Source organism: Terrapene carolina, unplaced genomic scaffold (genome assembly GCF_002925995.2).
Source record: "Terrapene carolina triunguis isolate 2854851 unplaced genomic scaffold, T_m_triunguis-2.0 Scaffold374, whole genome shotgun sequence".
NCBI classification, from domain to species: domain Eukaryota; kingdom Metazoa; phylum Chordata; order Testudines; family Emydidae; genus Terrapene; species Terrapene triunguis.
In genome coordinates, this window is record NW_020664725.1 from 17,889,897 (window position 1) to 17,914,770 (window position 24,874).

A 24,874-nucleotide genomic window follows, 5' to 3' on the forward strand; every position below is an offset into this window, starting at 1 on the left:
TTAGCAAATGAAAAGAGATCTGGAGTGTTGGGGTATGTATTCCATTTTTCGGTTGGGAAGAAGAGCCACAGTCAGAATGACATGGATATCTTTCTTGTTTCAAAATCTTTTGTAACCACCCCAGATAAAAATCCTAGCAGGAATACAAAGGTATTGTCAAGCCAGCCAGCTCAAAATAGTAGCAGAATGGGAGCATTCTAACCCAGTCACACTCTGGGTCTTCATTGAAAAAGAAAAAACTGTGGCTGTGTAAATATTGCTAGGCTACCAAGGATTAAGAAAAAAATCTAGAAATTTATACAAATCCTTTAGCAAAGGCTATTCTATGGGTCTGTTTAAGAAGTAGGTAAAAAACTTACCTCCTGACACTCTGACGGGGTGCACCAACCCCACACTGGACAAGCAGGGGTTAACGCCACATTATGGGCCGAGGAGGCTAAGTCCCCATAAGTGGGTTTGGGCCCCTAGTCTGGCACCCTGTGTGCTGAAATTGCTCCTCTTCCAACAAAGAGAAACGCAAATGCTGCTTCTCTCACTAAATTACTATTGTTTTCATGGGAGAGAGCACTGTTTGATCCTGCACAACAGGAGTTACAGGGGAGGGTCTGAAAGCTGGGTACCTTTAAGAAGGCATCGATGTCCCCAACAGCTGGAATGAAGTCTGGAATGAAAGGCTGCAGTTTGTGTTCAAGCTCTATCATTTGTGGAGTGTACCTGAGAATTACACAGGGAAATTATCGTCCGGAAAAGAAGCATTTCCTTCTGTAAACATTTCACCCCCCAGAAGGGCATCCCAATGCAGACTAGTGCTCCTTCTACTCACCTCCTTATATACTGGAAGAGCTCTTTAATATCTGCAGACACTGGTAGATACTCGTAATCTGCAGGGTTGTAGGCACTAGAGAAAAGAAGAGATATTCAAGACCAATAGATTCATGCAGATTAATTTTATGGGGTACTTATATCTGATTCTCTGTGGGTGTGTTAGAGGAGGAGAGGGCCTTGGATGTCTTCCCCAGCTTAGCACACCCATACTGGGGGATGGATCTGGCTACAGAACAAATTTACAGAAGAGATCAAGAGAATCCAGTCTCTGACATCTTTAGGAAACGCTGCAAACTCTTCCTCTTTGAAGACGTGTTTCCATCATAAGAACACCACTCACAACACTGACACCCCCTTTTACCAGATACTCCCTTTTTTGATTGGAGTTTAATAAATAATACCATGGTGATGGGCAGCAGACCAGACTTTCAACAAAGTTATATTACAATAAGTGTAATGATATAACAATTATTTCCCTTGGGGCAGGCTGGTTTGCATGCTAGACATCTGTATGTAAATTATGGAAATGAATTGTCTGCAAAAAGGCAGTAAATGTACTCTATCTTTGTGCAGCACAATGCATTGAGCATATTAATGGGCCTCCTAACGTATTAATTAATTAGCCCTCTATTAGTGCTAGTTTATTATACTAAGTCTCAGTTTATGCCAGGCAACTTGGGTACCCCCTACATTACCTCAAAGAGGCTGATTGCATTGGTTATAAAGTTCATGAGTAGGTATTGGTAGGAAGAAAACTGGGCAGCAGTATTTGAAATCTAAGAATCCTACTGTGTCAATGAACAAGTCAGAATCTTGCTTAGGAATCCAATTTTCAAGCTCTCTAAGAACAGTTCTATTGTATGAACAGTGCATCTTTTCTGATGCTTTTCAAACCCCAGTGACACTCTTCCTGGCCACATGGGCAATGGAATTCCTCCTCCCCACTTAATATAGCTATATCCTTCTAGCTTCATTTTCAGGGCTGATACTCTGAAAGCAGCTCCCCAAAACCTTGGATTCAGACTTACAGTTCCCATTGCAGCACTCCAACCCCAGTACCACGGAGCTGTTTGAGGACACTTGCACCTGCACATCATCTACCTCAGCTTTTAAACCCTTCATTCCCACACTATCTAACCTAAAGACATATCTGCACAGTATTGCTAGAATGTAACATTATTCAACTGGCTTGTTAGGAGTCTTCTCTCAGAATGGAGACCCTGACTTTAATTCACATGGCTATTCTCACTGTTATTAGGAATTAATAATCCCTCATACCCCTCCAGAGGGGCTCCATGCTCCTCTTCATCATCGTCATCATCCGAGTCAGTTTCAGACGAATCATCTTCATCCTCCCCATCCTCATTCTCACTAAATCCTTGCTGGGGGGCCAACTGGGCTACCTTCTTCTCCTAGGTCAATGTTAAAACCAGAGTTATGGTGCTGTAGTAAGATGAGGCCCTGAAACATAAACCCTTGGTTTCAGAGGCCCGGTATGAGGCCTAAGGCCTGAACTAAAGTAATGGTCAAGACTTTGCTAACATAAAGCAAAGTTAAGCTGTGAGCCAGAGGCAGCCCCTGCTCACAGAAGCTGGCAAGGAAAGGGCTGATGTTGCACAAATACACATACAGTAACTCCTCATTTAACATTGTAGTTATGTTCCTGAAAAATGCGACTTTAAGCGAAACGATGTTAAGCAAATCCAATTTCCCCATAAGAATTAATGTAAATGAGGGGGTTATGTTCCAGGGAAATTTTTTTCACCAGACAAAAGACTATTATATATTATACACACACAGCGTATAAGTTTTAAACAAACAATTTAATACTGGTACACAGTGATGATGATTGTGAAGCTTGGTTGAGGTGGAGGAGTCAGAAGGTGGGATATTTCCCTTACTGCTAAATGATGAACTAGGAATTGGCTGAGTCCTCAAGGGTTAACTCTCTCACTATACAAGGCAGCAGGAATGGAGGGAGAGATGCGCATTTCCCCTTTAAATACACTGCCTTGTTAATTCGATCAGCTTGCTGATACTGCAGTTGCTGCAAGCTCCCTCCATCCTGAGCCCTGGTGTGTCCCCCCCGCTCTATGGAAGATGGGGTAAGCGGGGTGCAGGAACAGAGGGGAGGGGGACACCATGACATTAGCCCCCCTCTTCCTTTCCTCCCGCCCCGCACAGCAAGCAGGAGTCTCGGGGAGCAGCTCCAAGGCAGAGGGCAGGAGCGGCACATGGCAGTGGGGGGAGGGACAACTGCAATTGCTTGCCTGCCGGGCAGCTGCTGCACAGGGAACTTAGGGGAGTGGGGAGCTGATAAGAGGGCTGCCGGTCCACCCTGGTTCCAAGCCCCCACCAGCTAGCTGCAACGGGCTGCTCTTCCTGCAAGCAGTAGACAAAGCAGGCAGCTGCCAAAGACATTAGAAGGGAGCATTACACAACTTTAAACGAGCATGTTCCCTAATTGATCAGCAACTTAACAACAAAACAACGTTAACCGGGATGACTTTAAGTGAGGAGTTACTGTACCTAAAAGGTACTGGACACTAGAGATACCAGAACACTCCGATACTTGCACATTCCACACAGATAACAAGGACAGGGACAAAAGGGGAATATGATGGATAGAGTTGTTTTGTTCGAACCAACACGTACAAGGTGAGAGGCGGCACCTTACTGCGTGGAGGGGTTGTACCTTGCTATGCAGAGGGGATGCACCTCAATACATCAGGAGTGATGTGTTACTTGTTTGTACCTGTGTATAAGAATGCACCCCTGAGTGGATATCTTTGTCCGGCCTAGGGGGCAATGGAAAGTCCCGCCACTGACTGAGCCGGTCCATTGCCAGCGAACACATATGTACTAGCAGAACCGTAGATATCTAATCCGGGGAGCTAGAGACTGTGTTCCTCTTCGACAATAAACCTGGGCGGGTGCCTTCGTACCTTACTAGAGTCTATGGTCATTGGGGGTTCTCTCGGGGGTCTGCTGTGTCAGCGATCTGCTCAGAGCCAGGGCAGCACACAGAGGGAACACATGCACACAGCCGACGGTTATCAACATGAAGAGAGCAGAGCACCACACCAGTAGCTTCTGATGACAGGTGCAACATACATTTCCAACAGCCCCATTTCCCAGCTCTATCATCTTTCATTCTAAACAGAAAACACCCTCTGTCCAAAACTGCCACAAAGGGGTGGGGCACAGCAGTGTAACGAACAAACAACTTCCTCTAGTGGCATGGAAAAGGAATGCCAGCACAGGCATTTAATCTTAGTCTGATTTGAATGGTTTTCAGTGGTGGGGGGAATGTTCAGTTCTAATAAATAATAATTTGTCCTTCTCTCAGAGGATCTCAAAGTGCTTTACAAACACTGCTCCATCCTCTCCCAAGTCCCTGCGAGGTAGCTGATAGTATGACCCTACTTTACAGCCAGAGAAACTGAAATACTGATGGGGGGAACTGGCTCACCCAAAGTCAGACAACTAATTGGTGGCAGAGCTGGAAACAGAACCCAGGAGTCCTGACCCAGAGTCAACTTATCTTCTCTAACCTGTAAAAAACACTCCCTGTCTTTACAGCCAAATGTGGGTGTAAGCCCTTGATTTTTCGCATCTCTCTTTTTATCTCACTTCAGCCATTGCGTGACAATGGGCCTGGTATTCATTATATCCACATTGGATGGTGTCAGCTGCCATGATGTGAAAATCCCCTTCCAGATTTATTCTCCCTAGTACGCTTAAATTGTTCCATCTGTTCTAATCGAAGGAAAGAGCAATCTGACCCCTTCTTACCTTCACCCTAGTATAAATAATGTGTCTTGCCAAAAGATACTGCAACTACATTTCTTTCTACTCAAAATGGGTCAAAAAAAATCACAAAACTTTCCAAGCTGCTTTGCTGCAATTTCCCCAGTAAGACTCAACATGTAGATAATGAGGCCCCAGTAGATGTGGCTACAAAATGCTGTGATCAAGCATAACAGTAAGGAAGAACATGGGCAACCTCATACCTTGTTTATTTCTTCATCATACTCATCACTGCTGTTATCAGCCATATTTTTGAGCTGTGGGCGTGTGGACCTAGGACCTGTTGAAGAGATCACCAAGAAGGTATGTTACCCAAGTTTGGGTTGTGGGATTGCAGCATGGATTGTCACATTGAGGCACTTACAAATGAAGCCCTATCTAAACAGGCCTTACACCCAAGTTTAACAATCATGCTTACTCACAATTTCAACATGCTTTGGCTGAACTAGAATATAATGATGGGGTTGGCCCTGGTGGAGAAGCTCAAATCCATGTTAAACCAACCATGTCCTAGATGCAGACCTAGATTTCAGTGACAGTTACCATTACCACATCTGATCTCACTAGCTTTTTTGCAATGAACACATTACATTAATAAAAATTTGTGAATGTATTCTATTTTACCATTGAATCTGCTCACGCTCCAATTTTATGGAGAAGACTTAAATCCCATCAGAGTATTTTTAAGAAAATTTAATTACCAAAATCAAGTTGCCAATAGCATACCTGAGATTGGTCAGCATTTTAATTTTAAGGAAAGAAACAAACTGTTTTAGTAGGAAAGATAGAAACAGGATGTGAAATTAGACTTTCCCCTACCTAGCTGCCGTGGAGTTGGTGTGTAGATACTGGCAACCTCTTCTGAGTCGTTAATCTCTAGACTCTCATCATAGGGCTGGTTTTCGACTATTTTGGTCTAATAAGAAACACAAACCCGTTCGGATGACGTTTACAGGGAAGAACACTTTCTCTTTCCTGTTCCCGAGTACGGGCTCTCCCTAGTGAATGACTGCAACGCACTTTAAAGATAAAAAGCCTCTTACATGCTGCCAGTGTTAACGGTCCAATCTGCCGCCGTGGGTGCCTCCAGGGACGGTGCCAATGCTGCACGTGGGTGCTCCGCGGGCAGTCGGGCGTTTAGGAGCCCAGAAGCCCAGCATGGCCAGGGCCCCCGGACACCACTGGCAGGGTCGCTCCGCAGCCCGGGGCTGGCATCACACCCAACGCCACCCGCGACTGTTTCACTCCCCACGCGCCCGCCTGCGGCCCGCGGCAGACTCGGGTCCCCGCTCCGGGCACCGCGCGCGGCGCTGCGCTGAGGCGGCCGAGGGCCTTTCCCCAGCGCTGCCGGGCTCCCTCCCCACAGGCTGGCGCTCGGTCACCTGCAGGGCCTCCGCCATGTCCCGGCCTTTCAGAGCGCTGCCCGCCGCCCGGACGCCATCTTCGCCTGGCCCAGTGTGTGTACCGTCACCCTGGAGATTGGCGAGTAACTCTCGCGAGAGCTCGCAGCCCCAGCTCTACGGCTTTCCGGTGACCGGATCGGCTCACCCAGAACCACGTCGACAGTCTCGCCCCGCTAGTGTCTATGGTTATGGGAAAGCTTTGAGCAGCGGCCCCTAGCGGCCGAACGGCTTCACGGCAAGAAAAGCGTTGACGGCACGTAGGGTTTCATTTCGCCAGTGCCATGCACAGCTCCAACTCTATTCTAGATCGGGTTGGATGGCTCTAGCGCAGTCTCCCCCCTCCCAACGCAGGGTGAAAAGGGCCGAGCTGTTCTAGTTCGAGCTAGATGGGTTTACAGCACTGCAAACTCCCATCATCCGAATGCAGGAAGGATGGGAAATGGGCTGCATTGTTCTGGAATGGACTAGACTGACTCCGAGCAAAGCGAATCCTTCTAACTCCTCTAGGCCTACAAGGCCAGGGGAGCTTTCTAATCGGTCTTAATTTGCCGAGTGCACTTCAAATCCTCCATCAGCCTGTCTGAGAAGGAACGTGCTGTAGCCATGCGAGTGGCAGGAGATTACAAAAAGAGGGTGGGCCAGGTAACATCTTTTACTGGACTAACTTCTGTTGGTGGAAAGAACAGGAGTACTTGTGGCACCTTCGAGACTAATGGGGAGCGAGTCAAGCTTTGGAGTTTACGCAGAGCTCTTCTTCGGGCCACGAAGAGCTCTGTGTAAGCTCAAAAGCTTGTCTCTCTTACCAACAGCAGTTGGTCCAATAAAAAAATATGACCTCACGCACCTTGTCTCTCTGGGAAGGCAAAGGCAGGGATCAGGTTTGCTCTACATCGGTAGTTTTCACTCTGAGGTCCATGGATGGAGAAAGCAGGGGCAGGATAGACAGTCAGGGCAGAAACGCTCTTACCATGCGCAGTCTCCAGATGGACAGGGCCCGGACTAGTCTGTGCTCTAGATCAATCTAAACCAAACTCGGGGGGCAGGGACAGGCCCTCGCTCCATGTCCTAGGCCCTGCACAGCGCTCCCTAGGGGTCAGCCCGCCTGCTGGGGGGCGGGAGCTGTGTAAAGACACGTTCTAGAGCAATTGGCTCTAGACCTTCCCCAGCCCCCACAAGAGGTGGGGAGGGAGCAGATCAGACAGCAGCCCCCGAGGCCCCTGGGGCTGGCGGGGGGCTCAGAGGCGGCGCTCGGGGGGGGGGAGCGGCAAGGCGGGAAGGCCCGAGACCTGCGCCCCCTACCGAGGCGGGGAAGAGCAGGACGCTCCCGCCCCCTTGCGTGGCGCCGCTTCCGGCTGGGGACGTGGCTCGGCGCCGCCATCTTGTGGGGCAGCTGGAGGGAGACGCGGCGGCCGCTGCCGAGGCAGCGAGAGACTGAGCGCGCCGGGCCGCACACACGCTCCGCCGCCATGGTAAGGACCAGGCCGCATCCCCAGCCTGGACTCCCGGGTAGCGGGCACTCGGAGTGGCTGGGGCCGGCCGGGGGAGGCTGGGCCGGGGGACACGAGGGGAGGAGCTGGGCCCAGCCCCGAAATAAGGGGGCACCAGGCCTCTTCGTGCCCCTTCCTAGCGCCTTGCCGCGGGGGCCGCGCCGTGGAAACAGGCCGGTCCCCTCACCCGAGGCCCCACAGGCCCCGAGCCTCCCCGGCCCGGGAGCCTCCGCACCGGCTTGGGTCTCGCTGTCGCTGCAGCCGTGGTTCTCAGACCCTCGCATGGGCCTGCCCCTGTCTGGCCCGCCCTGCACCCTAGCAGCGGTGGGTGCCTTTCCCCGGTACAGCCAGCGATCCCCTACGTGTTCATTGCACGCATCCGGGACATGCTGCCGTGCTTGCACCTGGGACTGGTCCTCAGAGACAACGGGGCCTAGGTACACCTGGGCCCCCTTGCGAAGCAGCCTTCGGCAGGGTGCCCAGACCTTCCTGGAACCAGCCCCAGTGTAACGGAGCACTCTGGGGGCACTCTGCCTCCTGTTCTGCATTGTGCAGACCTCCACTCCCATTCTTCAGCACATCAGACCTCTGCAGCAACGACAACAGCTGCTTACAAGGAAAATGAAACTAGTGTGGTTTGGATCTCGATCTAATTTGACAGCTGAAAACAAGGAGGACCAGTTACCAGCAAGTGCCTGTGGCCCGGAGTTTGAGAATTTCTGGTTGGAGCACAGGGTTTGGAGTCAGGACTCCTGTAGTCTTCTTCCTATTGCTGTCTCTCAAAGTGAACGTTGGCATGCTATTTTGCTTCTGTATATTTGTTTCCCCACCTATAATCTGGGACTAATGATACTGATGTGAGAGTACTGAAAATATTGAGTAAAGCAGTTAGCACTTTTCAACTATGAAATCTATAGAAATGCAAAATATTGCACCCTGCAATACATGAGACAAATGGCCTGTGTGTATATATGCATATATAAGATCATGATATATACGTTTGATTAAAATTGGCTGTTTGAATTACAGTATTATCATATATGCTTTTTTAAAGTACTGTACAGGCAATAGCAACCCTGTGATGTAGATGTTATCTCAGTTTTCGGTTGGTAAAACTTCAGATACAGAGCAGTTAAGTGGTTTGCACAAAATCACATGAATCAATGACAGGTCTGGGGAAATAATTCATTTGTCCTTACAATCCTGTTCTGCCCTCAGATCCCTGTCCTTATAGAAAATGCACTTATGTTGGTTTCTTTATATAGTCCATGGCCAAGGTTTTCAAAACTAAACACTGACTTTTAGTTCCCAACTGGAGATAACCATTCTCTGAAAATAAGGTATTTCGCACTTTCTGAAAATCAGGTTCCTTTAAGCCATGGCAAATTGGGCATGCAGATAGTGCCATAGTTTAATATTAATCCAGAGTTTGTACAAACATGAAAGAAGAGCTATATGATCTATATATGATCTATATATGAACTTAGATCTATACAAATTGTTACTCATCTTGCTTCATGCAGGGGATTTGAAACCGATAGGGAATTATTTTATTCTCTTTTTATGAACTCAGGTATTGTAGCTATTTGTATTGTAAAGAGGCTAGCTTGGCTCCTAATTGCAGTAAATTACATTTCACTCTCCTTCCTTTGTAGTAGCATGGCTTGTACACAATTTCAAGCGTGTGGTTTTTGTCACCAAAGATAGTGTGTAATTTGCTTACATTGCTCAATAAATTAGTAAATGGATTTAAAACAGCTTCATACCCTATTGGAGGTGGTGAAACATCTTGGATTTGATCAGAGAAAATATTTTTAATTACAACCTGTTAAATGAACTAGAGGAAAATTTGACAAGTCATGACAATCTAGCAAGCAAAGTGCAGCATGAGATAATATACACAAAAGGACAGCTTAATTTAAAAGGACGTTAACTTTTGGGATTTCTCCTTTGAATAATTATTCTTCCCTCAAGCTATTTTTGTGATCTTTGAATTTAATGGGAAAAAATATTTGTACTAAGGGCAAAAAAAAAATTGAAGTAATTTGAACCTTTTCTTAGTAAGCAAAATGTGTATTGCATCAAAATCAAGTGCTGTATAACTTAATCCTTGTTTCAGGTTCATAGATCATAACTTAATCCCTGTTTCAGGTTCATAGATCGTATCAGATCCTTTCTACTCAAATATTGGGTAGTGACTGAGTATTAGTTTGATATAATTTTTCACTATTCACATTTCACAGTTCCTTCTACAAGGAATTGCTTTGCTATAACCTCTTATTGCTGGGAAAATGCTGTACTTAATTTAGTGAAGCTAAGAACAATGTACTTTTAAAACAATTTCCAAACCAAGAATACCTAGTTTAACTTTTGTCCTCTATCCAAAGGCATTAATTGTTTGCATAGCACAATAGGGATTTTAAGTACCTTTAAAAAGGCTTATCCCTTTCACAAATTAGTCTGAAAAGAATTGTTATGGCAGGTTGAAAATTTATCTTACTTTTTTAAATGTGTGTGTGTAATGTGCTCTCTCCACCCAGAAGATACTGTCCTCTCAGTAACAAAATTGTCAATTAATAAATGGAGCCATCCTTCTAAAACCTAGTTGAATATTCAAGTGGCACGTTTGCAGTATTAGTTAAATCTAATAAAAGAAATCCAAACAACTGAATCTGGTGTTTGCTAACGTATTCTGTCTTTAAGTACAAACAAGATTTGCAAGCTGCCATATGTAATAGTTCAGCATAGCTTTGGTTATCAATAGGAATTTCTTGAAATATTTGATCTAGTAGCCTTAGATTACTCAGATCACTGGGACATTTAATATAGTAAAACAGTATTTTCATACTCTGGATCCTTGCAGAGTAGAGACTGAGAATACTGTTAACTTTTCTGAATGGCCTCTCTTGACATGCTTATCAAAGTACTGTGTACATCAAATCAACACTAACAGGCCAATGTCCAAAGCCACATGGTGTGACTGAACAGTGGAATATGCTTAAACCTGACACACACCCTTTTTACAGTCCTATAAACTGTTCAGTTTGGGTTGTCAATGATTGGGATGAAGCAATGACACATCATCAGTCTTTGCTTCCAAAGTGATAGCTCTTGAGTCAGAGGCATAGTGTCAATTACAGGATCTGTGGTACCTTATAAGCATACAATAACCTGTGACTAGTCCCTTAGATAAACTTATGTTAAATGCCTGTACAGTTTAAAGGCCATTTAAGAATATTAAGGCTGTCTTTAGTGTAACCTCATGATTTCTTTTGTGTGTGTGTTTACTGTCTCATTCAAGTGATAGTCAGTCAGACTCAGCCATCCTAGGAAAGTTGAAGGCTGTAAGCATTTCATTATTACAATCCTGTCCTTGCTTTCCATTCACAATCCTTTGCTTCATCTGATGGGAGATCCCATCTCCACAAAGGCTGCCAGTCCCTCATACAGAAGTGCCCCTTTAAAGAGGGGCATTACCTGTGAGTGATGCAGTAAGTATGCTTGGTGCATCTGGACTGTCCAGCACCATGCTCTGAGTCCCTACTAGGCAATGGTTCGAGCCTGAGGCTCACTTCTAACCTGTCCATATCATGGACTTGCATTACTCTCTGAGTTGTTGGACTAGTGTAAGGACATTGCTGTCTGGATGGGATATAATCAGTTTAATCAAGGCATACAAGTATTATATCCACTATGAGTGGCTTGTACAGTGTGCGGTTATGAGCATATTTTGGCAAAGGGTCTTAAATTTGTCTGTATTTGATATTTGCAGTATTTGCTTAACCAACAAAGAGCTCAAAATAAAGAAGCAATGGTTGAGTCTTTATGAGACTTCAACAGAATCTGCCTTGTATGGCCAAATAATTCAATTAAGTTACGGTAATCTTTTTCCAGTAGAGAAAAATTATTTGTTAGGAAGTTGCAGGAGAATGATAGAACTATAAAGGATAAATTGGCATCTGTCTCACTACTTTTGAATTTCATTAGTGTGGTAACATCTATGAAAAGCCCAAGAGATGCTCAATTAACAGTAATTAATATGTTTAACATTTTATTAGCATAAATGTGTTATCAATTGACTTTTTAAAGGGGTACTGTGAAAAGAAAAATTAAATTTAAAAGCATTCCCTCATTTGTTCTTAATGTTTATATTAAAATAGAATTTAAAACAATTCTACCTTACTTTTCAGTATCTTTGCCTTTAGATTACTTTTTGCGCGTTACTCAGTTTGGATAATAAAGCTTGGCTTGTCAGTTTCATGATAACATTCAGAGCTCTGTGTTTGTTCTACTCCAACTACACAATGTTCCAGTGTGAATTTCCAGTACAATGTGGGAATATCATTAAAAAAAATCCAATTTGGTGAAAAGAATATTTAAAAGAAATCTCATTAAATCCTTTCTGTTGATAGTAGATGTGGTGAAAATATTATAATTTTCCTCAAAGGCTAAATTTTGGGCCTAAACTCCATAAATGTCCCTTTTAAACAAGTTTATCTATGAAAAAGGTAGCAGCATTTTAATAATGGCCAAAGCACTTTGAAGGCATTGCAGGAGGTTAATGTTTTAGTAACTGTGTTCTGACACTTGCCCTTCCCACTTGCAAGTGATTGAACTATTAGTAACTTCACTGAAGACAATGTTAATGGAGTATGTAACTTACTTTGCTACTCTAGCAAGTAGCATTTGAGATCCTTTTTTGTGTGCTTGTGCTTTATTAAGTCAACCTGAAAGACTTGTTCAGAACACTTTTGAGATTGTACTGTACCCTACCCCTGTGTTAAAACTAATCTATGAATTCAGGTTAGTTAGCTATGTCAGCTCTGAACAGAGTGACATGAATTAGTTGGATTTGGGGGATGGGAAGAGCACCAAAAACAGAAGTGGGTCTCCCCCTAGAAGAGTTCTGTTCTCCATGCTAAGAGAAAGCATGGATGAAAAATATACATGTTCATGTAAATGTTTTTTATTTATCACTAAGTATGCTAGGCACTATACAGATGAGCATGAATATATGGTCTCTGACCAAAGAGTTTCACCTACATAGACAATTAACTTTATCTCAAAGGTTTGTGAGACTGTCTAGTCTCAGAAAATCTGTTTGCTTGATGAATGAAACTAACCACTGCTTGTATTCCCCCATAGGTACTCTTGGCGGCAGCCGTCTGCACAAAGGCAGGGAAGGCCATAGTTTCTCGGCAGTTTGTGGAAATGACTCGAACCCGCATTGAGGGGCTGCTGGCAGCCTTCCCCAAACTTATGAACACTGGCAAACAACACACATTTGTGGAGACAGAGAGTGTGCGATATGTATATCAGCCAATGGAGAAGCTGTATATGGTATTGATCACCACCAAAAACAGCAATATCCTGGAAGACCTAGAAACACTCCGGCTCTTCTCTAGAGTGGTAAGACTTTATTCCAAGCTTAGTTGATACAAAATTCAGATGATCTTGTCCAGAAGCAGTCATGTTACAAAGTGCTGTATTGGAGAGCTATTACTGCTGTATCTACTGCCTCGTAACAGAATCTGATTTCCTATGGTCCATTAGTGACCCGGAAGTAGTCATTGAGTCTGATCCCATAAGCTTCTGCACTATTCCTTGACTGAGGCCCATATGGAGGAAGTGTCTGGTTTTGAAATAATCAATGAGATTTAAACCAAAACAGCCCAATCCTTTAGTAAATTAACTATTTGTTAACAAGTATGTAGTGCTGTAAACAAAACCTTAGTACCAGTTGTACAAAATAAATAGAGTGGATTTAATTCACTGTATGCAATTGCTATAGTAGTAATCCTACTGTAAAAATCTATCTGCATATGTATTCATAGTATTGTCTATATAAAGCTTTGTCTGTCAGCCAAATATAGCCAGGGTAACTCCTGGAAATCACGGCTTGGTATCTGCTGCCATTTCAGCCTTTTATTGTTAAAATATAGCTTAAATAGAATATTATATTTAAAGTTAGTCTTAAAAATGCATGCTTTTATAGTGACACTCAATCTGCCTATTAAGCAGTGGAAAAAAGCAATGACTGGTTAATGGCTTTAAATAGATAGCGTTGGGGTGGCATTTTGGGGCCAGGTGAGGTTGAGAGGGTCACAGAAGTGATGCCTTTGGTTGAAATTAACCCCAGTGCAGATCCTACACGAGGCCTCAGCACCGCTTAAGTCTCACACCATCAAAATAGAATGTAATTAGTGCATAGGCCTTCTGCTAAATCTCTGCACAGGGGTAAATTCACCCTATACATGTGGTACAGGAGGGTTAGCTGAGGTAGTCATCTTCTCTTCCTCTGCGGAAACTCTTCTTTAATTATTCTCCCTAACCAGATTCCCGAATATTGCCGAGCTCTGGAGGAGAACGAGATCTCTGAGCACTGCTTTGACTTGATTTTTGCCTTTGATGAAATTGTTGCCCTGGGCTACCGTGAGAACGTAAACCTGGCACAAATTCGGACCTTCACAGAGATGGACTCGCATGAAGAGAAGGTGTTCCGAGCAGTCAGAGAGGTGGGGCAGAGCCATTCCATGTCTTAGTTGTTTGAAATAGTCTGTCGTGTGTCCAGGAATTACTGCTTTTTGTACTGTGAAGTTGCTGTTTGTTCCAGGTTTGATCATAACCCTTAATTCTTCAGTGATCAAATTTATTTTAACATTTTGTAAACAACCTGTCCTGCCTTCATCTCCTCTTTCTCTCATTGATTAATGCATGGAATAGATCAAAGTCTTAAAGGTCTAGTCAATCTCTGGTCTTTTTCCTCTAGACTCAAGAGCGTGAGGCAAAGGCTGAAATGCGCCGTAAAGCCAAGGAGTTGCAGCAGGCCCGAAGAGATGCAGAGAGACAGGGCAAAAAAGCACCAGGCTTCGGTGGATTTGGCAGCTCGGCTGTGTCTGGGGGCACAACTGCGGCCATGATCACAGAGACCATTATTGAAACAGAGAAGCCCAAAGTGGCACCAGCACCAGCCAGGTAGGAAACTGGTTCAGGTACACGAGAGCCCTGCCCGGGACTAGTGTAGATCCCTGCAGCAGGACTGGGGTCCTGCAGTATCTGTCACTGTAATAGCAGGAGCGGGATTAAAATGGTCCGGCGCAGGGCTCTAAGATAGAGCACGTCCATCAGCAAGAGAAAAGATATTGTGGACTGTTTGTTAAAATGAGAGTCCAGTTTTAGGTTGTCTTGATTAACTGCTTTGCTAGACAAGTGAAATTAAATGATAGAGGGATGTTAAAAAATGCACATAATGTGTAAGTGAGGGAGGTACCCATGGACAGTGTGTGTGTGCTAGTGCTCTCTACTACCTTGTGCATATGTCAGTTTCTTCTTCTAGCTAAGTTAGAGCTTTTCTATCAGCTAACATGCATTTTGAGCTTTCCCTTTACCTCATGATTCTGCATGTTTGCAGCTTTCTAGTAATCATGGTGCTTCTATGCATGCGGATGCTGAGTGGAATAAAGATGCTGGAGACTCCCACTGGGTTGTTTTAAAGCAGTATTGATAATTTTCGTAAAGCAGAAACCTCTCTTCTGAACTGAGGTGGATCTGTACTTGTTGTTCTAACAGTCTAAATTGCTGCCCATGCCTGTTGCAGCCATCATATGCTCTCTAGACTGTCCTTTTTATTTATAGGAGTTTTTGTGGCACTCACCACTACAGTATCTAAGTGCCTCATATACATTAAAGAAGCTAACCTGACAGATAGATCTGTGAAGCAGGACAGTATGATTTATCCCCAGTTTACAGATGAGGAACTGAGGTATGGATTAAATGACTTGCCTAAGGTCACAGAGCAATTGGCAGTGCTGGGAACAGAATCCAGATTTCCTAAATCCCAGTTCAGTACCTTACCCACAAGACTATCCTTTCTCTTAACGTATCTTGAAAAGGGCTCAAAAAGTAAAAGCTGCGATGTTGGAATGGTCTAATTGTAATGATGTGAAAAAATTGTGGAAAGATTGTATCTGCTACCATAGTTGTCGGATAGATGCTTACATCTTATTTTTGTTCTTTAGACCATCGGGTCCCAGTAAGGCTTTGAAGCTTGGAGCTAAAGGGAAGGAGGTGGACAACTTTGTGGACAAGCTGAAATCAGAAGGAGAAAATATCATGACCTCTTCTGTAGGCAAGCGCTCCTCAGAGGCAGCCAAGGTTCTCGCTCCACCCATTAACATGGAGAGGTGGGTATTGTCCCGGGCTGTAAGAGGATGCTCTTTTCAGTGTGACTGCAGACTCCAGTGATGGCTTCTAGATCTGTCAGAGCTCTTCACTTTATTTTATAAAACAGATTTCTTCCCACCATTCGATTCTTACATGCTGACCTTTAGCTCTTGTGTAAAATTTTCAAGAAGCTCTGAATTAGTTTAGGCAAAGTCCCATTTTCAAAAGTGACTTAGGTGGTTAGGAGCCTAAATCTCATTGAAAGCTATTGGGACTCATGCTCTTAAGTCATTTAGGTGATTTGGAAATTTTACCCCTCATCTTTTATTTCAAATATTCAGCCTAATTTTTCCCTTTCTCCCAATACTCTTATTTCCTGGTGTCTGCATCCTTCAGATACTTTGAGACAGCTATCTTCCCACCTCCCCCATCTGCTGTTAGCTAAGCTATACAGAGTTTTTAATAGTTCTTCATACTTCCATTCCTCTGACTCCTTAACTATTTTTGTTGCTTTTGTCTGGGACTTTTCAGTTTGTCAGCAGATACCAAGTATTGAGGTGGCTGGATCAGAAATCTGCTTTCCCCGTTCTGAGTGTTGGTGGAATCTTGAAGAAGTCCTGACTAATTGCCAGTTAGAGTACATGTGTGCACATTTCCAGTTTTCCGTGTTGGAGCACAGAGCCATCTGCTCCCTTTAGAGACAACATTATACCAGTTTTATGAGGTTAAGTGAAAAACATGACCAGGGCTGCCCTCCTTTCTAGACAAATTTTCATATTGCCTACATGTTTTCTATTCTGTACTGAATAGAATAGCTTGGCAGTGCAGTACATAAACTTGCTTAGTGTCTTTTGAAGCACCAAAGGTGTCCATTTGTTTTTAAGGTAAAATGTAGAATTCCTCCCACTGTTTAGCTCTTCCTTTTTGAAAACTGCCTGAGCTTTCTGCAGAAGAAGAGCCAGGGTTCTGTATTTGGGCTCTCATCTGTTCGAGACTTATACCACACTCAGGTGATTCTAGTGTCTTCTGTGTGACTCTGTTTCGAGCAGAAGAGCATGTTTCCATAATTCTGTTCTGCACCACTCGCTCTGGGTCATTCTTTTTATGACAACATCCTCTTGGGCACCCTTTTAAAAAACTTAGTTTGTCCCTGTCAGATCTTAAAAGGAGGAAACAACTATCTTGCCTGTCAAACCAGGGTATTTGGTGTGTATTGGGCTTTCTTTTCTGTGCAGCGTGCATATGAAAATCGAGGAGAAGATTTCCTTGACTTGTGGCCGTGATGGTGGGTTACAGAACATGGAGCTGCACGGCATGATCATGCTGAGGATCTTAGATGAAAAGTTTGCCCGGATTCGCCTCCATGTAGAAAATGAAGACAAGAAGGGGGTACAGCTACAGGTAAGGCTGGCTTCCGTACATGCTTCTGTCATGTATGGTAGCAGCACTGTATTGTATATTTTTATCCAAGTTCTCCCAATAGATACGGTGGAAAATAGAACAGTTACAGTAAATATAAGTGCAGCACAAATAAAGGACTAAATCTCATGCTCAAAAGACTCAAGTTAACTTGAAAATACAGTTTCTTACACTTATCATCATGCTCCCACGGCCTTATCTATCCCGTGATGAACATTGACGCACACTTGATTTCACTTGGACTTTGCAACAGTCCCAGTGTGTTGCTTGACACTAGTTATATCATGAGAGCTTCCTTTGTAAGGAAGAGAATGTTTATATCCAGTTACCCTCAGCCAATGAAGAAAGATTTAATCAACCAGAAAACTGCTTATTTTCCCAGTTACTTTTGCTGTTGTCATTGCTCTTAATATCAGAGACAGTCTCTAGAACCACAGCTTTTGGGTTACAGTCAGTATTGTAAACTCAGGAGACTGTCACATGTTCAACCTTTCCTCTCTCCATGTGGTTCCGTGTGCTTGCTGAGCCCTGAAGATTTCCCCACTTTATATGCCCTGTGTCATGGCCACCATTACAACTCCTACAAACTAGGTAGTGCTGCTGCTTAACTGGTCAGCGGGCATTGTGTTTAGTGATGGAAGTCCTTATCACTTTCCCAGGGGCTGAGAATTCTTCCTCAACACTCCAGCACCTGCTGCTCCAGGAAGAGTCAGGTGGCAGTGGCAGCTCCTCTCCCTCCAATACAACTTAGATGCTAATCACCAAAAAATGGCTTTGCTGAAATAGCTGCTCACATCTGTTGCTATAGTATAATAAATTCGTTCTTTATAATCCAAGTGTTAATTTTCCCTATTTAGATGGTTTAACTTTTGCATTTATCTGAATTTGGTCAAGGAAAACAGTTTCACTGGTTTCTAGTCTGTTCCACTCAGTTGCAGAAGACTGCAAACACGGCAGGGGGCTGTTCTTTTGTTTGTTAAAAATAAATTCAAATTGAAACTTATTTTTAAGTGGAAATATTCCTGCAGATCTCAAGCTTCATTAAAACTTATTTTATAAAAACCTAAATGTCAGCCCCAGTTTATCTGCCAGAATCCCTTTTAAAAGGAAAGCATTGGAGGAACGGAGAAATAGGCCAAATGAAACTTTTTGGTAAACTGGCCTTCTGTTTCTTGGAGTGAAGTCTGGATCGATGAGCAACCGTGATCCTGTAGCACTTTGAAGTCAGCAGTTTTCCCTGGCAAAGGTATTCATGTGTGGTTAGGAGTACCTCACAAGAAACAGTATTACCTAGACACATTTGTGCTCTCAATTGAGTTAAAACTAAAACAATGAACAGTTTACCCAGTCTGTGTCTTCCCATCTCCTTCATTTCAGACTCACCCAAACGTGGACAAGAAACTTTTTACTGCTGAATCTCTGATTGGCTTGAAGAACCCAGAGAAATCATTCCCTATTAACAGTGATGTGGGGGTGCTGAAATGGAGGTTGCAGACCACAGAAGAGTCTTTCATTCCACTGACAAGTGAGTGCGAGCATGCATATGACATTCTTCAGGTAGGATACTGGAGCCTGGGCTGAAGAAGCTGTGACTGGTCTTGGATAGGAAATGACAGCCCATCTGCTACAGCAGGCTCTGCCTTCAGCAGAATGTTTTACTCTTTGATATTATCCAAGGGAAGGAACAATTTTAGTGCCTCTTCCCTCTGTAACAATCACTTTAGCCAGTCAATAGCTATTTTCAGTAATGCTAGATAATACTGAGTGTCTTGCTCTGGAACTCACTCAAGTGAGCTGGCAGCTCTTGGGTGAGATTGATATTGATGACTATTCCTCCTTCATTCAGTGCTCTCCTGCATTTTTCTAAGTATGTCTTTCTCCAGAGGCCTGTTCCTGTAAAACAGTCACATGATCCAACGTGCGCTTTTGTGCCCTTAGTTAACTGCTGGCCATCGGAAAGTGGGAATGGTTGTGACGTTAACATTGAATATGAGCTGCAAGAGGAGAGCCTAGAACTGAATGATGTGGTCATCACAATCCCATTGCCGTAAGTAGGATTTGGGGATGGGGCCGGGGTCTACAAGTACCTGTAAATATTCTCTAGGTTCTTTCCCTTTCCAGCAATCATGGGGGTAGCATAGGAGGGGACGGCATTCATGTGAAATGCATGTCTGCTGTAAATCCAGTGCTGTCTTGTTCCCCCATCTGAGGAGCTGAGACTGCCTCTTACCCTTTGCAGACTGACTGTTCTCCCTCTCTCACCCATGGCTAGGGCCCTACCAAATTCATGGTTCATTTTGGTCAATTTCACAGTCGTAGGATTTTAAAAATCATAAATGTCATGATTTCAGCTACTTAAATCTGAAATTTCGCGGTGTTGTAATTGTAGGGATCCTGACCTAAAAAGGAGTTTGGGGGGGGGGTCGCAAGGTTATTATAGGGGGTGTTGCGGTACTGCTACCCTTACTTCTGCGCTGCTGCTGGCGGCAGCACTGCCTTCAGAGCTGGGCAGATGCAGAGCAGCGGCTGTTGACCAGGAGCCTAGCTCTGAAGGCAGAGCTGCCGCCAGCAGCAGCACAGAAATAAGGGTGGCGTGGTGTGGTATTGCCATCTTTACTTCTGCGCTGCTGGAAGAGGCACTGCCTTCAGAGCTGGGTACCCAGCCAACAGCCGTCACACTCTGGTCACCTAGCTCTGAAGTCAGCACAGAAGTAAGGGTGGCAATACTGTGACCCCCTAAAATAACCTTGTGAACTCCCTTTTGGGTCAGGACCCCAATTTGAGGAAACGCTGGTCTCCCCCATGAAATCTGTATAGTATAGGGTAAAAGCGCACACAAGACAATGATTTCACAGGGGGAGATCAGATTTCATGGTCCGTGATGCGTTTTTCATGGCCGTCAATTTGGTAGGGCCCTACCCGTGGTTCTTGGAGGGCTTTTAGGAGGTGAGCTGTCCCCTCTGGGGCTGTTACAAGTGTGTCTTTAACCTGTGTTCAAATGAGCTAATGTGCAGCTCCTTATTGCCGTGCTGTAGGTCCAGTGTTGGCGCCCCAGTGATTGGAGAGATCGATGGGGAGTATCGCCATGACAGCAGGAGGAATCTCCTTGAATGGTGCCTGCCAGTGATAGATGCCAAAAACAAGAGTGGCAGCCTGGAGTTCAGCATAGCCGGGCAGCCCAATGACTTCTTCCCGGTGCAAGTCTCCTTCATCTCCAAAAAGAATTACTGCAACATACAGGTATGGCCACCCCCACCTTCTTACGTGTCCTGGTGCAGAGCTTGCCTAGAAGCCCAATGCACTGCAGTCCTCGGAATGAACAGTCGCAGTGGCACACTAATTGTTTTGTGGATAGTGCCCGGCTCTGCATTCGTAGCACCAACTCAGCTGTGTCACTGATACTCCTGGAGACTGTCCAGCCCTTGCTTCCCTTTGCTCTGCCACACGCTGTGTTGCACCATCCTCTTCTCAGATAGTTTCTCTTCTTAATCTTTTTCTGCTGGATCTTCCCCAAGAGCAACCTCTTCATTTTATATTGCTGCAGTTCCCACTCATTGCTTTTCAGCCCTTGCAAGTTGCATGGAGAATACCCTTCCTTCAGCCCAGTGCATTATTCCCACCTGGCACTGCTGAAAGAGTAGGCAGCAGTAATGAAGATGGCTTGTGCTGGGATTTCTCAGATCTCTCAAGCTAGGGAGGTGTTACTAGATTAGCTCTTAACCATTTCATGGAGGATTCCCATTTAAGTGCTGCGTGAAGTGGTTGTGGTGAATCTACACAATTTGCATTGCTGCAATCGATGCAGCGAGTGTCAATTTAGCAGGTGTGGTGAAGTCACGCTAAATCCATGGGAGAGCACTCTCCCATCGATTTGTGTACGTAAGGGAAGTTGGCGGGAAATGCTCTCCTGTCGACACAGTGCAGTGTAGCCACCACGGTAAGTGGGTCTAACTACATCGACTTCAGTTATGTTATTCTCGTAACTGAAGTTGTGTAAGTTAGATCCATTTACCGCAGACCAGCCCTCTGTAAGTGCACACAGCCCGATGCTAGGGGCATTATGCTGCTATCTCCTTCAGAAGAGACAGAGTTCCTAGGCACCTGTGTTAAAGATGTTTTTCATGAGCTGGGGCATTAATGCTGGTATCCTGGCTAAATTCCATCTCAGAAAATTCCACTCAGCTTTTCTAAAACTTGCCCTGCAATTTCAGTTGGATCTGGATTTCTTCCTCAGTGCCTCTCCTAAGCATTAGTCACACTTGTCCTCGTGAGATGGTGGCTAAAGCAATCCATTTATCACAGTGTTTGAGAAGTGTTCTGGGGTGGAAGGCAAAGGATGATAGATCAGCTGAAGCAAATGAAAATTCCCTTTGTCTTAGTGTGAAGGCTTGTTTGGGTGGGGTAAACAGCCCCAGGATGGGGAACCGAAGGCTACTTATCCACCTGCCTGGTCAAACTGAGCAGCTGCAGTGTGACCTTTCTCCACCTTGAACCTTAACCACAAGCCACAATTCAGTTCAGTTCTGTCCAGGGTGCTCTGAGCAGAGACTTAGTTGTTACCGTAAATGAAGTAACTGTCTGGATTGTTGTCCTCTAAGGATAGCTGAGAACTAAACTCTTTTTACTTAAGCTCTCAAGTTGAAGTTGACCTTGTGGCTCAGAGATGATGTGCCCAGTCACCCCAACCCCTTTGTTGTCCTGGTTTGAATTGAAAAAATCTCTGCTTAATTGTGTTTTGGAGGTAGAATATCAAGTGCTGAACTAACTGTGTGTATTATCTTCACAGGTTACCAAAGTGACCCAGGTAGATGGGAACAGCCCTGTAAGGTTTTCCACTGAGACCACCTTCTTGGTGGACAAATACGAAATCCTGTAACGCCAGCAGCAGGGAATAACAAATGATTTTTTTAAATTAAAAGAAAAAAAGGCTGAAGTTTATTCTGAATGTCTGGAACGCCGCAGCCCTCTCTCTGGTAGGACACACGGCTCTGTCTGCCCAACTGCAGTGTTTCTGGGTCACGGGCATTCTTTGGCAGAGAATTGACATGATCATATGGGGGAAAGGCTGCTAATTTCTTTGGCAGATTTTACCGGCCAGCAGTAAAGCAGGATCTCCATTGAGAAACCCTGGCTTTAATACCTCCCCTTCCTCTCTCCCACAAAGCTGGCTACTTAGCTCAGTCCCAGAATGAAACTACACCTCATTCTCTTTCTTTTTAGTATATCAAGAGTTCTGTTTCTTTTGTTATGATTGTTGCCATTTTAACTTATCCGCTGCCTCCAGACCTTGTTTCCATGGATTCAAATATGCATTAAAATATTCTATACATGGGCATTATGCCTTCTGGATCCCTTTCTCTTGGGAATGGAATAAGCTGATCTGACTAGGCCTCAGTTTTAAAGCTGAGGTTTTGGGTGGTTGTAGTAAACCTGCTCCTCTCCTTTGCCTGTACTCCTGACTTGCTGCCTGTTCAGCTCTGCTTCTCAGTGATGGACCTGCACTTGGGCCAGTTCCCACAGTGAGCCCGTGTGCCCTTGGTGTGAGTTAGAGCAGAGTTGTCTTCCAGCTGGCAGAGAGAATGCAGCTTCTGAATTGACTGGTTCAAACTGCAGAAGTGGGGAGCTCCTGGAAGTACTCACTTTTGCTGGAATTTCCTGTCACTGTTTGGTGTAGCCCCTAGGCCAGATGCATAAAATCATTTTGCCTGGTTTAAGTGAAAAATCTTTGGAGCCTTTCTTGATCCGTTTGAATCTTCCCCAGTAAATTGAGCCCCCATACCTAGTATGAATTTTAGCCCTTCCTAGATGCAGCTTGTAAAAGGGTATGGCACCTGCCTTGTTCAGCCCCATAAACAGATCTGAATTACTGACATATTCATGCTTGCGTAAGTCTGAGCAGAGGAGATTGATCCTGTTGGCACTTATTGATGGAGTAGAAGGAAAGCCTGGGTTGCAGCACAGAGATTTCAGGTAAAAGTCAAATGTACTGTAGTGCATCTAAGTTTGCCCTGTGGTGTGAGGGCTGCAAACAGCCACACTCCCTTGCACTACGGAAAAGGTGTTCCCTCTCTGACGAGGCTGGAATAGCATTGCCTACCCCGTCCTCACTTAAAACACTTCTCACCTACTTTCTTTAGAACCATTTTTGATGACATTGGGTGGTGGTCTCAGCCTGACTACATCTGAGCTGTGCTTGGCTGATCGCACAACTTCAACAAGGAACCTTGCTAACCACCATTGTAGCAAGGCCTCATGGTTCTATCCAAACTTAACTATTTCGCTGGTTTGTGGGTGACAGGAAATGAAGTTTCTTGCTCATGGAAGTCCTAGAAACGTGTGCACTGTGCTCCAGCGGGAGAACACCTGTTTGAGACTAAGTGCACACCAATGCTTGTAGGGTCACCTGCCAAAGAAGTTAGCTGTCTCTCCCCTGTTCCCTTAAATGCATCAGTGAGGAAACGTAGCTCCAATTCTTTCCATGCGAGGGTGATGTGTTCTGGGGGAGGGGAAGCAAATCCTGTCCTGTAGTTAAGTAGACTATGAATCTTAATTCAGTTGTGTTCAAGAGTTGCTTGTCTGTATGATTTTAAAATGGAGTCAAGTTTAGTTTCAAACATCAAAGGAGCATTTTTCTTAAATTACTTTGGGGGTAATATTTAAAAAAAAAAAAAAAGTTTTGTAACCCTGTATAATAATGACTTAGGGAATAGAACACATTCCAGTGTACACAAAGAATACAAATTCTTTAATCAAATAAAGAGTATTATAAAAAGCAATCATCCGAGGCTTTGGCCTATTCGTGTGCTGGAATGGCTCAGCTTTGATTTGTTCACAACACACTCTGGGAGGCAGGGGGAGCCAATAATATCAGAAATAGTGACCACAGCTCCATGGAGTTCATTGGAATAATCAGGATTGGGACAGCTCATGGGCAAGAGTTCTGTCTTATTTCCTTTTAAAAAAAAAAATAGTAAAAATGACTGAAACTTCATGAAGGATTTTTGCTCTCATTGAATCTTTTCGGGTTGCATTTTGCTGAGCGGAATTGGATGACCACTTCCCTGTAACAAACACTTTCCAGACTGTTTCTTGCCATATGTTATGTGCAGAATCACATCCAGCAGTGTCTGCTGGCTATACTATGTAGGTATGACCTGGATGACTTGAGAGAGGCCATGGCAATTACGCTGTGTAGGTCTTGAGCCTGTTATTCCAATCAAGAAATACTAAACCTGGAAAGGGGGCTGGGAGAGTATTTGTTAGTGAATATATTACAGTATGACTGAAATAAATTAAGAGGACTCAGATATTTTAATGTTGGGTTAAGCGGATATGGAGACCCTCTAGCCGGTGCCTAAGAGCTCTAGCAACAGTTACCTTGCCTTTCAGCTAAGCCTTGGTCCCCTGTAGGCCTGGAGCCCCCCTGCTGTCTCCTCAGCAGCTCTGTGAGCACTCCATGCTGAGAAATGTTAGAACTTCCTGGAGATTTGAAAACGGAGGGGCACCTGCCTACGTAGCTAGATGCAGGGCAGCTGAGTTCAAAACAGTGAACAAAGTGGTCACAGCGGGCATTGTGAGATACTGGGGGAGGCCAGTTATGTCGACATAACGAACGGCAGCATCTACACTGACCCTTTTGTTGCTTTAACTTTGCTACAAAAAGCTCTATGCCTTTCGTCAAGGGGGTTTTATTTTGTCAGGGAAACAGCACAGTTTTGCCTCCAAAAGTAGCTTTGTAGAGTGTACACCACTGTTTGGTAAGAAAAA

General features: G+C 44.5%; 2 protein-coding genes across 8 annotated transcripts in view; one reads left to right on the forward strand and one right to left on the reverse strand.

The window, feature by feature from the left end:
* Nucleotides 1-7,279, reverse strand: part of IFT46 (intraflagellar transport 46) — a 13,262-nt gene extending 5,983 nt beyond the window's left edge. For 3 of the 7 annotated variants that reach the window (XM_024207310.2, XM_024207312.2, XM_024207307.2), the window contains exons 1-7: nucleotides 6,883-7,279; nucleotides 6,018-6,218; nucleotides 5,455-5,551; nucleotides 4,839-4,915; nucleotides 2,104-2,237; nucleotides 824-898; nucleotides 621-714 (exon numbers count right to left, since the gene is read on the reverse strand). In XM_024207310.2, the coding sequence (XP_024063078.1) occupies nucleotides 621-714; nucleotides 824-898; nucleotides 2,104-2,237; nucleotides 4,839-4,915; nucleotides 5,455-5,551; nucleotides 6,018-6,035 (495 nt within the window). In that variant the 5' untranslated portion in view covers nucleotides 6,036-6,218; nucleotides 6,883-7,279. Of the gene's footprint in view, nucleotides 1-620; nucleotides 715-823; nucleotides 899-2,103; nucleotides 2,238-4,838; nucleotides 4,916-5,454; nucleotides 5,552-5,678; nucleotides 5,794-6,017; nucleotides 6,219-6,882 lie in introns of those variants that run through there. The other 4 variants (XM_024207309.2, XM_024207311.2, XM_024207314.2 and 1 more) reach the window with 4 other exon arrangements.
* A 125-nt stretch (nucleotides 7,280-7,404) lies between these two features.
* On the forward strand, nucleotides 7,405-24,102 carry ARCN1 (archain 1). The gene is made up of 10 exons (XM_024207351.1): nucleotides 7,405-7,507; nucleotides 12,671-12,934; nucleotides 13,861-14,040; nucleotides 14,295-14,500; nucleotides 15,544-15,708; nucleotides 16,924-17,089; nucleotides 18,485-18,632; nucleotides 19,046-19,154; nucleotides 20,143-20,347; nucleotides 21,894-24,102. The coding sequence occupies exons 1-10, from the start codon at nucleotides 7,505-7,507 to the stop codon at nucleotides 21,981-21,983; spliced, it is 1,536 nt and encodes a 511-aa protein (XP_024063119.1). The 5' UTR covers nucleotides 7,405-7,504; the 3' UTR covers nucleotides 21,984-24,102.
* The last annotated feature ends 772 nt before the right edge of the window (nucleotides 24,103-24,874 follow it).